Source organism: Perissodus microlepis, chromosome 5 (genome assembly GCF_051167445.1).
Source record: "Perissodus microlepis isolate ML-2025 ecotype Zambia chromosome 5, ASM5116744v1, whole genome shotgun sequence".
NCBI lineage: Eukaryota > Metazoa > Chordata > Actinopteri > Cichliformes > Cichlidae > Perissodus > Perissodus microlepis.
Window position 1 is genome coordinate 8,217,391 of NC_140465.1, and position 15,081 is coordinate 8,232,471.

The window sequence follows — 15,081 nt, forward strand, 5'->3', positions numbered from 1 at the left end:
AATTAAGCATTCAGGGTGACCAGTGGAATAATTAACTATAACGTATGCCAAGTTTTGAGCCCAAAATCATTTAATGTAGCTTTAAATTCCATGCAAAAAGCAGCAAATCTCACATCTACCTGCATTTAATAATAAAGCTTTTAAATGCTAACCACTGCTTTCTATTAATGATTATCAAATAACTTTCTGCAGCCATGCATTAAACACAGTTTCCAAGTAAACATAGAACACAATGCAGACAAAAGAATGTAAAACCTATCAAAACATATCTGTCATCATCTAACTTTTTTGAGATTTTAGCTGGTCAGGTCTTCCTTTATTACGTTTTTTAAAGAAATTGTGCCAGAACTCTTCGGTGGGTGCCCTTCAGCTTCAAATCCATAATGTTGTAGTATGTGTAGTAAGAGGTTTGGGATCATCTTTCTGACTAGCCAAGACACTTCCTGACCAAAGATGCTGTCCTGATGACCGTCTGTGATGCTCCAAAAACTATGTACACTCTTTAACATTATTGATGCCTCTGAATCTGCAGGTTACCCAGGACAGACATGAATGAAGCCTCATGCAGTCATGGATGATGGCTCTTCAACTGTGTGGTGATAGTAAATCAAATGCTCCCTCTTCTCGTTAACCTGGAAAAGAGAATTTCAGTTTTTGATTGGTCATCCCACAGGACATTTTCCCCACTTTGCCTCAGTGTTAGACAAGTTTGGAGAAAGCAGCTCCATTTCTAGTTTTCACGTGATTTTCAAGTGATTCTCAGCCTCTTATGGGATTTCCAAAAATAATCCTACCTCTCTGTGGGTTATGAAAACAGTTTTGTTTTTTGGCTATGTCCCTTGCCTACAGAGATTGTTATTCACTTTATGAATCTTTTAATTATGCAGTGCATCATATATGATAAAACCCCCAAATTCTTGGCAACTTTAGATGAACAAATCTTTATTTTAAACAGTTTAAATTTAATATTAAGAAACTCAGCCCCCTGCGTTCTTTTTATGCCCAGTCTGTCACTTATCATCTTAATTACTGACAGATTCTGAAACAGGTGTTTCATAGATTTTTTCTTGAGCACTGCACAAATTCCCCAGTCTTGTATTTCGCTGTCCCATCTGTTTTTGAAGCATGAAACTGGCTCCAGCTTCGATGCATGTCTATTTTTTAAAGGCTGTTTTTCAACATTTGTCTTTTGAGTTAAATTTGAAATGATTTGAAAAGTATTGTTGTCTGATTTAGTTTTCTATTTTACACATCTGTTTCTGGTTGGTATACAGCCTTTGAATTGCCAGTTTGTGAACACTTTCGGCTGTCTCATTGTATGACCGTATGTCTATAAAAAGGACCCTAATCGTTATTTTCTACTTTGTTTTACAGATGAAAGGATTATTATTTAAAAAAAGACTGATGACTTATTACACTGCCATAACACCACTGAAAGCCCATAGTTAACAAATAAAGACCGGCAGACAGTGGGACCTGGCGCAGAACACTTTGTCTCTGTTAGTGCGTTAATCCTGATCTTGTTTAAATAAGGTGTGAACCCCTGATAAAATCGTCACAAGGGGATGATCCTAAAACTTTCTGCTTTGATCTCTGTGTAATAATAAATGTTCCATGATGAAATGGTGATACAAATACACTTTCAGTCAGCTACGCGAGACCAGAGCACAGTATAAAGTCTATTCTCTGACAGCATACTGTGGTATGATAAGGTAGTAAATCACGTCCCCCCCCCAGGCTGGCAGGCTCACTGATGGGCGGCTCGGCTTGTCGCTGCCCGCCCTGTGGGTGTGTTTAAGGCAAATGGGCCTCTGCATCCACCTGCTAGCGCCCTGCCTCCCTACAGTCAGGAGCGCCCAACTTTCCGACGGAGCACACGCTACGCGTCTGGACACCGCGGGGACTTTTCTTGTATCGAGCGGCTTTTCCCCCCCACGAGATGTTGATTGCAGTCGTGCGACCACAGCATCCAATCGACTCTCGGTCACGCACAAGGTTCAGTTAGGAACATTTTCTCCCTTGTTATTTTCGCGCAACTGCAATTTTTCTCATTGTGTTCACTGACAACTCCGGGGCCAATAGACACGCAGTGCGCACAGGTACAAAGTGCCCCCACCCCACCTCCACCCCACTCCTGAACGGGGTTCGACCAGAAAGCCGCGCCGGGATTTTCTATTGTTATTACTGCTTTCAACTTGGAGAGAGAGGGAGAGTGATCGATCTGTTGGAATTGGTTTGTTCAATGACTTGCAAGGCTGAACTTATATCCGGAGACCCGTGAGGTAAGCCTGTATGGACTGTTCCTTTGTGATTATGTATCTATGTATTTATTTTAGACTTTATTTCCTTATTATGAATATCACGCAACATGTTACCTGCATACAGGATCGCGCTTTTTTTGTCAAATACTTGAATTTATGATTGGCACCACGCCTTACCGACTCTCTCATTTTCTTTTTGAAACAATGAAACAGAAACAGCAAATTATGATCATTATTAATTTCTTTTGATCGGAAAATCAATTCCAGCGCGAATCATTATCACTGTTTATTTAATAGCTGTGCAGTTTACCGTGCGCTCTAATACCGCACCAGACTGTTTACAGTTCTGTCGTCCATGTGTGGCCAAGACTGCCAGTCTGTTACACACATTTCAGCGTGTTTCAGCAACATTCAACATTTTTGCATGAAATTTGTTTTATTATTATTATTCATTGCCGAAGAACACATTCATACATGCACGTGAATGAAGTTGTATAGTGTTTTATTTATATTTACATACAATACAACACTGAGGTATTTCCCTGTGTCATGGTAACTGTGAAATGTTTTAAAAAATGTTTTTAATCTGCAGCAAATGCAGATGGTTATTTTCTTGTCTGCTGGATTAAAGCAGCGCTGTAGCCACTGAGCCCTGTCCATCCAGATTTTACTGGTTTCCGTATGTAAGTTTTAATGATTGCGTTACATTTGTTCAACACATGTCAGTTAATAAACTGTGAAGAAGCTGAGCGCATTGACCTTTTCTTCTTTTAAGCTATTTGGACTAATATGATGTTCCCATGACTAAAAGGGTTTTTGTTTTTTTGTTTTTTGTTTTTGTAAACTTTTGTATTAATATTTCATATCACTGTCTATGGCATACATATTTGTATTTTTTACTTCATGGTACGGTGTGTCTTTCGCAATCCTCGGTGTCATCTGTGAGCGGTGCCTTGTTTGATTTCATGCGCTTGTGCGAAGGAGTTGGCCTCTCTCTTAGAATAAACAGCTCGATGGTTTACAAATTGTAAACAGCCGAGGTTTAAACAGCTGCTTTTACTCATAAATTCGCTTCAGCCAACCAGTCTGAAGACTGTTCTGCTCTGTTGAGGTCTCTGAAGGTGCTTTTGAGGTGGAAATTCGTCCAATGTTTGAAGTGTCGGTGGTTTGTGCGGAGAGGAGATATGCAGGCTGTAGGTGTCCGGTCAGTGAGCTCAGGGAGGCTTTATGGGAACAAAGGTGGAAAAGAAAAGTTTTGCAGGTAAAGAGGTAGCCTCATACACGAGTATTTCTTATGGTCAGTCACATATGTGTGAAACATCAGCTGCTTAAAGGTGTCTATACTTCATTAACAATTAATGTCACCGCCTTTTTTTCTTTAGTTGTTCAGCTTTGAGGCTGTCATTACTTGCAGGCCTTTTTTTTTTTTTATCAACAGCTAAGACCTGTATTTGAGATGCATCAATCACAATGTTATTTTTGTGCTATTTTCCTTAAGTAAGTGTGAAGTTGTGGTATAGCCTGGCATTAGGTGAACCCAGTAATTACAGCGTGGTGTCATGATGCAGGAATGCATTTTGGTTGCGTGTAGAGGAGCAGAAGAAAAGCTTCAGTGGAGTCAGCGCGATCCTGCCATTATTTTGTCGCGCTCTGAAAAACAAACATAATTTTTACCAAATGGAAGCAATGTGCAAGTCTCTAAAAGTCTGGCTCCTTTCCATTAGGACTCATCAGTTTAATGAAGCTCCCAGAAATCTGGGCGTAAACTCCGCACCTCGGTGCTGTGTCGCCCAAAACTCGCAGTGTGATGGGGCCCTTGGGAGATACAGATTTGACGCGTCACATAAAATCATAAATGAAAAACAGGCTCACGGTGGCAGATTCTTTTTTGGTTTTAAGTGTAAAGTAGAGTCAGCATCTTCTCTTCTCACGTGTTTCTTTTTGTCCCTGCAGATTTAAAAAAACAAACAAAAAAACAAAAAGCAGCCTTTGGAGCTACAGGAGGTTGGTCCACCATGCAGCTGGACGGTCTGTGGACGGTCCACACCCTCCTGGCACTGTGCGGCTTGGCTTTTGGGAACCAAGTGAGCAATGAGCCACTGGCCGCGCCCCGTGTCTTCATCTCTTTTAAAGGTGGGAACCTGAACTGCTCTCTTCTACCCTCACCTTCCCTCTTGCTTCTAATTCTTGGTTTACTCCTGGCTTTCCTGTGTTTTAGTCAGTGCTGGTTTTTCCTCTGCCATGAGTTTGCTCACCGGCTGACTGATGAAATGACAGTTGTGCAACTGGAGTGATTGTGGCTTTGATAAGTTCTTGAGGGTTTTTCAGAGGAAGAACTTAGAGCATCACCAGAGCAGCGCTGCGCAGACCACAAACAAATCATGCAACTCTCATACGCACGCTGCCCCCTTTCCTCAGACCTCCAGGCATCATAATAACCACCAGATGCTCCCACTGGCCTGTATTGCACAAATACAAACACGGAGCAGATGCACATATTGAGAAATGTGTACGTCTCGCTCATTTTGAGAGCATATACATGATTATTGTTTTAGTTAATCAAATGCAGTGTCTTTATCTTCAATCTTCTTTAGTACTGAATCTCTAAATTGGAGCCACAAAGAGAGATGGGATAATAAGGAGCATGTAATAACTCCATAGCCATTATGTGATTATTCTCTGGTGAAGCAGATGCACTTTGGGAGGCGGGGGGAGGTTGTATTTGTGCGTTCCATCGGCCATACAGATTAGGTGAGATGGTCTTCCGGGTTCTCCGGGGTGCAGAGTGAGAGAGAGGGTATTACCAAGAGCAAATTGCCAGGATCAGCCAAGCAGAGCGACATCCCCGGGGCCTGTCCTGCTCGCAGATCAAGCCTTTGATTAGCATCCAGAGAAAAGCTCGGGGAGCAAGCGGCAGCTCCCCTGTTTGCTTTTGCTTTCTTCGTTTCCCAGCGCTCCCTGGTAGTACAAGTTGACTTAATTAAGTGGACTGGCACAGTTCATTGTCGAAGGCGTTTTCCTGCTTTAATCAAGTGGGATTTAACACACCAGTGAGCTCACATCCCGAGTTCAGCAGTTTTTTCATTTTCCAGATATCATCTTAGTGCTGTGTTGTTTTAGAGAGAACTGTGCAAATTGTTTGTGTGCGTGTTGTTGGTTTTTTTTACTCTATAAGCTGTTCTGTGTCCAGTCAGCTTGTGTATAGGTTCATCTTTGGATGGCTGAACTTATATATTTGAAAGCGACAGACTACAGGCGCTGTTCTTTGGCTGACAAGGAAAAAGCTGGGCACTGCTGCTTACCTGTGTATGTTTGCCTCTCTAGTCAATATGAATTTCACAGTCTACTGCTACTGCCTCTCTCAGAGGAATGCACCCCCCTCTCCATTCAATATTATGACTCCCTCTGCCTTAATTGCTTTTTGAGAGGGGCCTTGTAGTCCTTACCTTGGCAAGCTGGCTGCACTTCCCCTGATGCATCATGATGTGTAAAGTTTTTTGCTTGAGCTGTTTGGGAAGGCGGTTTGCCTCTGAGCGGCGGCATAAATGGAACACAGCTTGAAGACAAGTATGGGCAATATGCAGGTCTTTTATGGTGAGACTGCAGGAGGGTATGAGTTAATTTTCAGGTCCCACTTCATAATTATTGATCATTATGCCAGTGAGTCACCCTGTGAAGAAAAATCTTAAATTGCAGCTATAAAGCTGCTTGTCTGTGCTGAACTAAACACATGTTTCAAACTGATTAACTTGGTAGCAGAGCAGCGAGGTTAAGAACCATGACCTCCGTCTGGGAGGCCCTCACTTCCCTATTAAAGCAGGTAGAGTAAATCATGGGACCTAATTGCTTTTGCCTTTCCTCCATGTCGCGTGTGCAGCTTTTATAGCAGGAAAACACGTTCGGCGATGCTAAAATAACCCTCTCAGTGTACTTAGAGGACACGGGAAGTTGAACAATGTATCTGCTCATATGCATTTGATAAAATATTTTGTGTTTGCAAAATCTAATGGATAAAAAATCTAACGGATAAACTTTGCAAGTAGACTTTGTTCAGGCTTATCAGCTGAGGAGAAAGGGCAACTCTGGCTGAAGAAGCCTTCCTCACTTTAAACAGCAAAAAGCTGTAGTCAGTGTCAGATGAGCAAATTGGGGACAAAGCAAACCCATAACAACTAATCAAGTGACTTTTTTTTAAAGTTGACTGGCATGATAGACTCATATCAGATAAGTAGCTAATTTACACAGTGAAAGTTTTGATATTAAAATATCTTCCTGTTTGGGGACTAAATCAATTATGGTTTCAATAACAGTTTTTAACACACAGTAATGCACGTTTTCTTCAGTTTTAATGATTTTAATGGAGACATGCATCCTGTGGAGATGAAAACCTGTCTATTGTAATAATCACTTTCTGGCATCTTTGAGCTAAGTTATCTTAAATAAAGCAACCAGTATTCGTTTAACACCAGATACAGTGCAGTGATGGGCAGAATTGTGTATGTGCTCTACCCTTTTCTCTGAGACTCCCAAGTCACGCAAGATCTGAGTTTCAACAGATCTTGCGTTTTTAAGAGTTACATTTTTTCTTTTTTTTATCTTTTAAATGTTCTGCTTATATCACGCTGTGTTGCAGAAAACATGGCATTTTCTAAATGGGGAAAACACTCCTGGGAGGAGGGAAAAAGTCATGCTGCTTCTGTTGGCCCACATTTCTGCTATGACATGTTTCAGTTCCTGCATAAAGTAGATCCAAATCTAAATCCATACTAATGGCTGTGCTATTCTGGGCACATGAACTTTAGCCTCATCTGGGCTGCTGTGAGTTCATACGCTTAAAATAATCGCAGAACATCACTTAGGCTGTGCTGTGTTCTTCAAATGCTTTAAATGCAGTTGTTGACATAACGGGCGTGACCGGTGATTATGAAAAAAAGAGAGAAGAAGAAGCCTTTTAATGTAAAGTTTTTCTTAGTCTGCTTAATTGCTGAGGCAGACGGCAAACGTCAGCTCAGAACAAACAGAGGCAAGGGGTCAAGAGTCTCCATGCAAATTTTCACTTTGAAAAGTCAGGCCAGCATAATGTACCGCTGAGGGTGGAGCCATGTCTTGCACCACAAAAGAGCACTTCAGAATTATCACCTTTTGGAAACAAGCTTCTCACACTTAACTTCAGCAATGCCACTCTGGCCCGTCAGTACAAGTAAAAAGTCCTTTAAATGCCATAACATCATCAGGATTACAGCACACTAGCCCCCACCTCCTCCCTCTGACTGCGCATGAGGCCAAAGCCACCGGGATAACGGCAGAATGTGGGTCAGCTCCGCTACAATAAACAGGCTCGCCACAGGCAGTGCAGGTGGCAGTAAGAGAAAGCCACTCTGGCTCATCATTAAGCCACATATTTCTCATCTGCACGCCCTCCTGTGAACGGCAAACAGCGGGCTACTATTTTTACCCCCCAGGAAAGTCTGTAGTCTATATTGGGTGAGAGTGCATGTGTGTTTTGGTGGGTGGGTGGCAGCGTAGAGGGTTAGAAACTTCCCTTTGGGGTTAAATGCCAGGCATTCTGGTATGTGTCAACCCGTGTTACGGGGTGGTTATGTTTCTGTTTAGCTTTTAATTCCATCGAGTAACAACAGATGAGGATCAAATCTGAAACTGTCATGCAAAAAGCAGCGTAGCAGGGAAGTAGCTGCTTCGATAAGTCAGTAGTTTGGTATCGCTTCGACTCTGGGCTCGGCCTTTTACAGCCAGCCTGTCACTTGTCTAGTAAATGTTTAATCTGTTATTGCTGTTGTTCACACAACACATTCCCATGGTCACTTTCTTCTTTGGAGCTATAGATTAGTGGCCCGAATGAACCCAGGCTTATCGGCGTGCATGTTTGAGTCTGAAGCCTTAAGTGTTTATTCAGCATTGATTCTTTCAGTGACAAATGCCGTTTAAACTTTTGATCTTTTGTATTATTACTTGTGTATTTGCTGACAGTAATAACAACCTGCAGCTTCCCTTTCAGTTTCTTGATGCACGTCTGACTTGCTTCAAGCATACTGGTAGAATTTCACCCTCGCAGTAATATTGCAATGGTGCCCAACCGCATGCAGAAGCCACGAAACCACTGACCCTGTCGTCTGGGGCTGCTGCTGATGTTTTGCTGTGATCTCTAATTACTGTTTGCGAGGCCTGAGTCCATATAACCCCACGGCAGTAGAGTAATGACTGAAAAAGCACTGAAAACCACTATTACTTTGGCCACGTCCCAGACCTCAGCTTGTCTCCACAGCAGCTAAGCTCAGTTATATTTAGTGTAAAACTCTCTTCTCCCTCGGCAGCCACACAGAAGTCATTTGTGGCGCTGTGGTTAACCACTAAACGCAAACGGCCAAGTGGTGACGGTGGTTTAAGTGCAAGTGTAGTTTGGTCCGGAGCAACTTGTGCTCTGCTGTGATCCAGCTGTTAAAAGTGTCACTTAATTGTAACGTCCAACTTGGCCTGGAAACCATTGACTTTTAATTTAATGGAGTGGGTGTAGAGAAGAGTGTGTATATTAAAGCAAAATGAGGCTGAGCCCGGTGTTCCAGGAAACGGTGTTAATCCTCCGCTGCGGTGTACATGACTTCAAAACATTTGTATTTGTAACGGCCGCTCCTTAAACTTTATGGGGAAAATTTGTCTCTCATTTATAATCACTGCTGAGGACTTTAGAATTCACACATTTGTTTTAATTTATGGACATAACTTCTGTTGCGTGGTTTTCCTATAACTTCACACGTGTGATGAAACACATTAAGTGGGGATTTGTGCTCAAGCAATTAAAAGCTGAGTTCATGTTAAAATGGGATGCAGCTCAGCCTGAAATCTATTTATCTCTCTGGCCAAGCTAATTTCTGAGCACAGCATGGTTTATGTTCACTTCATTGAACTTCATTTAAATCTTTTTAGCAGTTGGCTTAAATGAAATGTGACTGCTGGTCTGCAGCAGTCCTCATCCAACTTTAGGCATGAATGCTTGTCTGGTCACAGGTAATCAGTGAACGCTTCACAGCGGTATACGTCCAACGGCCTCAGACTGAGAGGTCAGACTCTGGGATCGATTATCTGTCTGTCTCTGCCCCCCTGCAACCTTAACTCTGCCCCCTATTTGGTGGATGACTGATAGTACCGTGATTACATTTTATTTCTGGACCACTGAGTCTATTGTTTTGATTGGAATGCACTGAAGATGAAAAATAACAGCGTACTTTTCACTTAAAGCACAGTGTCATTAGAATTCGTGTCTGTGGATAATATTTTAATGTGATTCGCAATGAATCAATATGTGTTGCAGGTTCTAATTATTCTTTTCTTCAAGTTTTACTCACATCCGTAATGAAAAGTAATGTAATCTGTAATGCATAATAGCTTTTAAATGTGCTAAGAATTTATCTTCATAAAGTTTTGCAATTGAATTTATTCATCTGTTGGCCATAGACTGCAGTACTGCAGGAGACAGTGCTCCTGCCACCCTCACCCCTCTACTTGTCAGGTATATGTGTGGGACAGACGTGTGATATTCCCTGAAAAGATGAGTCTGTTGGCTCCTTTCAGCATGTTGCCCCTGAATCCAGCAGTAAGCTGATGCCCCGTCTCTATCGGTGCCAATTTCCTTCTGCAAATAAACTCGCGTTCACAGTGTCATCTCATAGCCAACCGTTAGCTCTGTCTGAGCCTCCCACCCGGCGCTGATGCTGCGCCTCCTGGAATATGTGTTTTATCCTCTCACTGCCAATCGCTGTTAAATGCGCACAGGCTTTTCTTTATGATGGTCCATGAATTGACTCATTGTGTTTCAGTGTTATTGAATATAGCCGCTTGGCACCTCTGCTTGATTCTAATGCCATATGGCTGTGAGGTTGTAAAGAGTATCACATGCTGCTTGGGTGGTCCTAAGGTTTGATAAAAGAGGGAGTAGTATCATTGCTGGGATTCTCTTTCTTCAGCATATGGTTACTGGATGTAGTGTGTGTGTGTGTGTGTGTGTGTGTGTGCAGGTGTGTGTGTGTGTGTGTCTGCAGGTGCAGAGTTGTTAAGAGAGAACATTGTTCTTATGCTTCTGATGATTGTGGGCAACCACTGAAGGTGACAGCTGATCCCCCACGCACCACTCCCATCCACAACCAGTTGTGCTGCCTCTCATTTAGTGTCCTTCCTGTTAAAAGGGGGATTTTTCATTCCCACTGTCATCAAGTGGTCATTCATTCAAAAAAGTATATCCAACATGCTGACTTTCAGTTCTACCAAATTCTATCTGTGACTTTCTGCACATATTTATACTGCACACCTGCACATATGGATAGTATGCATTCAATTGTTTTATAGTGTTGGTTGTGTGTGTGTGTATATATATATATATATATATATATATATATATGTGTGCTTCTTTTCATGTGTGCCGAGAATTACCAAATGAAATTTCTTTACGTGTGAACATATAATCGCAATAAAGGACTGTTCTTCTTCTTCTTTCAGTTAGTTGAATACATACATACATAATTTATTTTACAATAGGTCTGTATAATATTAATTAATTTAATGGAATCTGATCAAATGAAATTTACTTGATTGGTATGCAGTTTATGCGAAGCATATTTTCCAAGCATATTGATTATTATTATTGTTTATTTATTATTATTATTATTATTTGAATAAATAAACTTTTGATTTGATATATTTCAGTTGAATTTTACTCTTAAAATTATTGCTTCATGTTTATGAGAATAAACAACATTGTTTTTAGGGTAGGGGTCTGATTAGGATCTTACAATATGAAGCACTTGGAAGTGACTGTTGTTGTGATTTGGTGCCATATAAACAAAGTTGAGTTGAACTGAATTAAAAATGGTTGCTGTAACCAATTAACAGTTTAGCTACTGGTCATATTGGGTAAAGAAAAGCCTGAACTAATTTTAGAAGCCTGAACTGGTAAATAACTCCACTCTAACCATAACATATGAAAATAGCTGCCAAATAGTCTGTTAATTTCAGCTCAGCTGAACTCTTATGCCTTGATGTCCTTTTTCCTTCTACTACTTAGCTAACTTTCTCTGGCATCAGAACTACAGTAAATGCACGGGGACTGGGGTGTTTTGGATTCTTGGCGTGTCAGCGGCGCTCTGTTTTTGCATCTGCAGTATGAGATCTGTCATATTGGTCAGGGTTTCACCTGTGGAGCAGCCTTCTGAGTCAGGTTACGCGGTCTGTCAGTGACTCGCCAGTGAAACCGAGATGGTCTCTCAAAATGAATGAGAACCCAGTGTTGTCTCTCCATCTTGTCTTTCAAGGGCATGTTGCTGCATCTAATGCCGCCACCCAATGCCGCCACCTTGACTCTCCTCACAAGACTGAAAAATACCACCCAAACTGTCCAGATATTGTTGTAATTTTTTCTTTCTTTCCACCAGTATCTTTTGCACATATGTTTTCTATTTATGGAACTGTACACTCTTCCAGTTTTTTATGAAATTGCCAAATTATGCAGGTTTAGAGCACTAGAAATCTCAAACCGAGCAGAGGACGTGGTTATGTCACAGTATGGACAAATGTGTTGGAGTCGTAAATTATTTTGCATGTTGAAACCAAGTAATGAGGTTAGATGATGTACTTTGTTAGTTCCTGTAATCACAACAAGCTGCCAGGGTAAGGTTTTACTGCCAACAGTAACCTAAAACTTCTCAAAGGAGAAAACCATCAGTCACCCTTTGTTGTCATTGTACTACATTTTCCCTTTGTTGAGGAAACTGATAATAGATAATGATGTAGCATTCCCAGCCTTGACATCTTGGTAACCTGGTTGGTATCTAGCACACCTGCCAGTCTTCTAGGCTCGTCCTTTCCAGGTGGCATAATTAAGACTTCCTGTGGGACTTCATGTCTTTTCTGGCTTGTGAAAACAGGGCATTAGCGGAGACTGGATGAACAGGTTGAAGACTCAGACTAGCTTTGTCTTTGCACTGCTGCTGAGGCTGAACATTGTATATTCTTAGCACCAGTGTTTCTCTTGTGGCAGATTAAGGTGTCAGGGAGAATAATGGTCCAGACGGCTTACACAAGTTCTTGGATCCAGCTCAACCTGCGCCCAAGTTTCACAAAAGGTTTACGGTTTCGAATGTGGCATTGTGTGTTTTCCTTTAGGAAAACGTAATTAAAGAGAAACATGGTAAAAAAGACAGGAAGCTGTACAGAGAGGTGTGGGAGTAAGATAATGAGACGGGTAAAATGAATTCAGTGGTTGCCCAGGTGAATGGCACCTGCTGTGAAGTGCTTCTTTGTCTTGTCATCTGGCAGATGGATGGTCTAATACTCACCAATTTCTGTTATCTTAGATCATCAGACAGAGAATTGTCGTTGCTTTTTGAGACTTGAAACTGTGGATGGTATTCAGGTTTGAGTCATTTATCTGCTCCTGAACGCTTCCCTTGAAGCCAGCCTGTCAAAGCACTCTTTTCATTGCAGCTCATCCAGAACACTGAACCACCTTGTCTTCAACCTCTGCAAATTCACCCTGCCACCCCCAACGCCAACCCCCTACCGGGGCTGTATGTAGACGTTTATATCATATTCAAAGCACAGTTCTGCCATACCAGCTTTTGAAGGTAACAGTCCCTTTCCTCTCCTGCCTTGTACCTCCTGGTCTGTGACTTTAGTCCTGCACACCACCCCAAACTTCCCCGGGGTAAGCTGCAAAAAGATACTTGGCTTGCTTTTTGCTGCAAACAGCCAAATCATCACTTGTTCGCTCTTGTTCCTTACTTAAGGCTTCCGAATGGTTACCTCACTCTAGCCTAAAGAGTAAAATCAGTCCATGTCTGTAGTTGCAGGCTTTTAACGTTATCTCTTCACGAGGTATCTCATATCACCCTCATATCAAGACGCTAAGTATACAGGAGTTGCTCAGGAAGGTCAAGTGGGAGGGGGTGACCCAGACACGGGAGGTCAAGGCCACTGTCACCTTCTGATCTACAACCTCAACATTATTTCTCACCCTCTGACGCTGGGGGGTAGTATTTCAGATGCCTCTTGCAGACTTGGAACTCCTAAGATGAGCTCTTTTTTCGTCCCTGCAGTAAATCCACCATAGCTGAGATGGTGCAATGCACTGTGACGTCATAGACTGCATATTGCCAGTACAGATTAAATGCTGCACTGGACCATCAGTTTGTTAACTGTCACGACAGAAATGCTGATAATGTTAATGGTATGTTTTCTATTCTTTTGCTGTGTAAACATATTTACTGTGATATCTGACAGCTTGTTTCAATGAGGCCCCAAATTGCTCCCGATGGTCAGGCCGCTACCTTTCATAGCAGCTCTCTGTGTGTGAGGTCGGTCCAAGTACTTGAGCACTTTGGACAAGCATAGGTTTACTATGTACAGTATGAAATGATTTGTTTTACAACTAAAAGATACTGTAGACCATTTATTTAAGTAGAAGCACTGATAGCATGCAGTTAGTGCTCAGGTAAAGTATGTATAGTAACCATGATAAGGTAAAAATATTTTAAGTATCAAAAGTGATTGCAAATCGATTATTGTTACTCATTCATTGACTTTGGGCAGCATTTTACTCTTGGAATTAGCTGAAGTGGAACAGATTTTTAAAAAAACAGCATATTTTGAGATTTTTGTGTGTTTTGCATGTAAATTAAATAATCTGAAAAGCACCTAGTAGCACAAGCTGTCATATAAAATCTACTGGAATGAAAATAATGTTTATTTCTGAAATGCTGTGAAAGTGGAAGTAGCTCAAATTCCAACTTAAGAACAAACCATGAAGTTTGCAAATATATTTAAAGGTGGCTACTTTTCACCAATTTATTTTTCTAACAATACGCTATATTTACATTTGATCATATGAGGATTAGTTAGACTGTTCAACAAGCAAGCGGCTACTTTCTGAGTAAAGTTTTAAATAAAGTGTTTACATTTGTCTCCCACTTAATCTTTGTCATAATAATCTTGATAGAAATTAATGTTGAAAAAAGGGTTTTGCACACATTAGGTCATGTTAGTGAAGCTGACGTAATCGCTGCCATGTAGTTTAAGTCATAACACAGAGTTTTTAAAGTGCGGTGTACAAGAAGAGCATACATCCATAAATATCTTTTTCAGCTGAAGCCCCAGCTCCATTCATGATGTTTCTAGCTGCTGTGTATCAGTGCAGTTGGCTGCAGTGATGAAACTGGATTATTTCTGCTGCGCTGTGACTTTTTATTGGGGTTTCAGAAAATTTAAAAAAAGTGATAGTAAGTAAATCCAGGGCAACATTTGACCTCTTCAGATTCACATTTAGTGACAAACAAATGTTCATTATCAATCACCAGTCACCCATACTGCTAGGACAAAGTAGAGAAAGTCGTCTGTGAGATTGGAGTGTAGAACACAGAAACTGTGCGCTATTCAGCTCATAAACTGCAGTCAGCAGTTCACCTCCCGCCTAAAACCTTTCACCATGTTTAGACCCTGCTTCCCACCTCTTCATCCGATCACTGATGAGGTCATACATTATTCCACGTTGGTAAGGGGAAATGAGGCCGTTTGGAAGACACACTGAAGAGTTTAACCCATAAGAGCACTCGGGCATAATACAATGCATGCACTTTGATGTCTTTGTTGTGGTGTGGTTTTGAAATGCTGATTTGGAGATTTCTCTTTTGCATGTTAGTGGAGTAGGTGTTAATTGCAGAGTGTGGGGATGGACTCTTGATCCCACCCATTGAGGATGGGCTGGGGCCGGCAGTGACCCCCTGATAGGCTTGTTTTTTTGTAAATGTCCCCCCTGCGG

General features: G+C 41.5%; 1 protein-coding gene across 9 annotated transcripts in view; it reads left to right on the forward strand.

The window, feature by feature from the left end:
- The first annotated feature begins 1,825 nt into the window (after positions 1–1,825).
- The window catches only part of LOC146386501 (semaphorin-3F-like), a 61,698-nt gene continuing 48,442 nt past the window's right edge, over positions 1,826–15,081 (forward strand). For 6 of the 9 annotated variants that reach the window (XM_084927595.1, XM_084927596.1, XM_084927590.1 and 3 more), the window contains exons 1-2: positions 1,827–2,282; positions 4,215–4,394. In XM_084927595.1, the coding sequence (XP_084783721.1) occupies positions 4,277–4,394 (118 nt within the window). In that variant the 5' untranslated portion in view covers positions 1,827–2,282; positions 4,215–4,276. Of the gene's footprint in view, positions 2,283–4,214; positions 4,395–15,081 lie in introns of all 9 variants that reach the window. The other 3 variants (XM_084927598.1, XM_084927599.1, XM_084927597.1) reach the window with 1 other exon arrangement.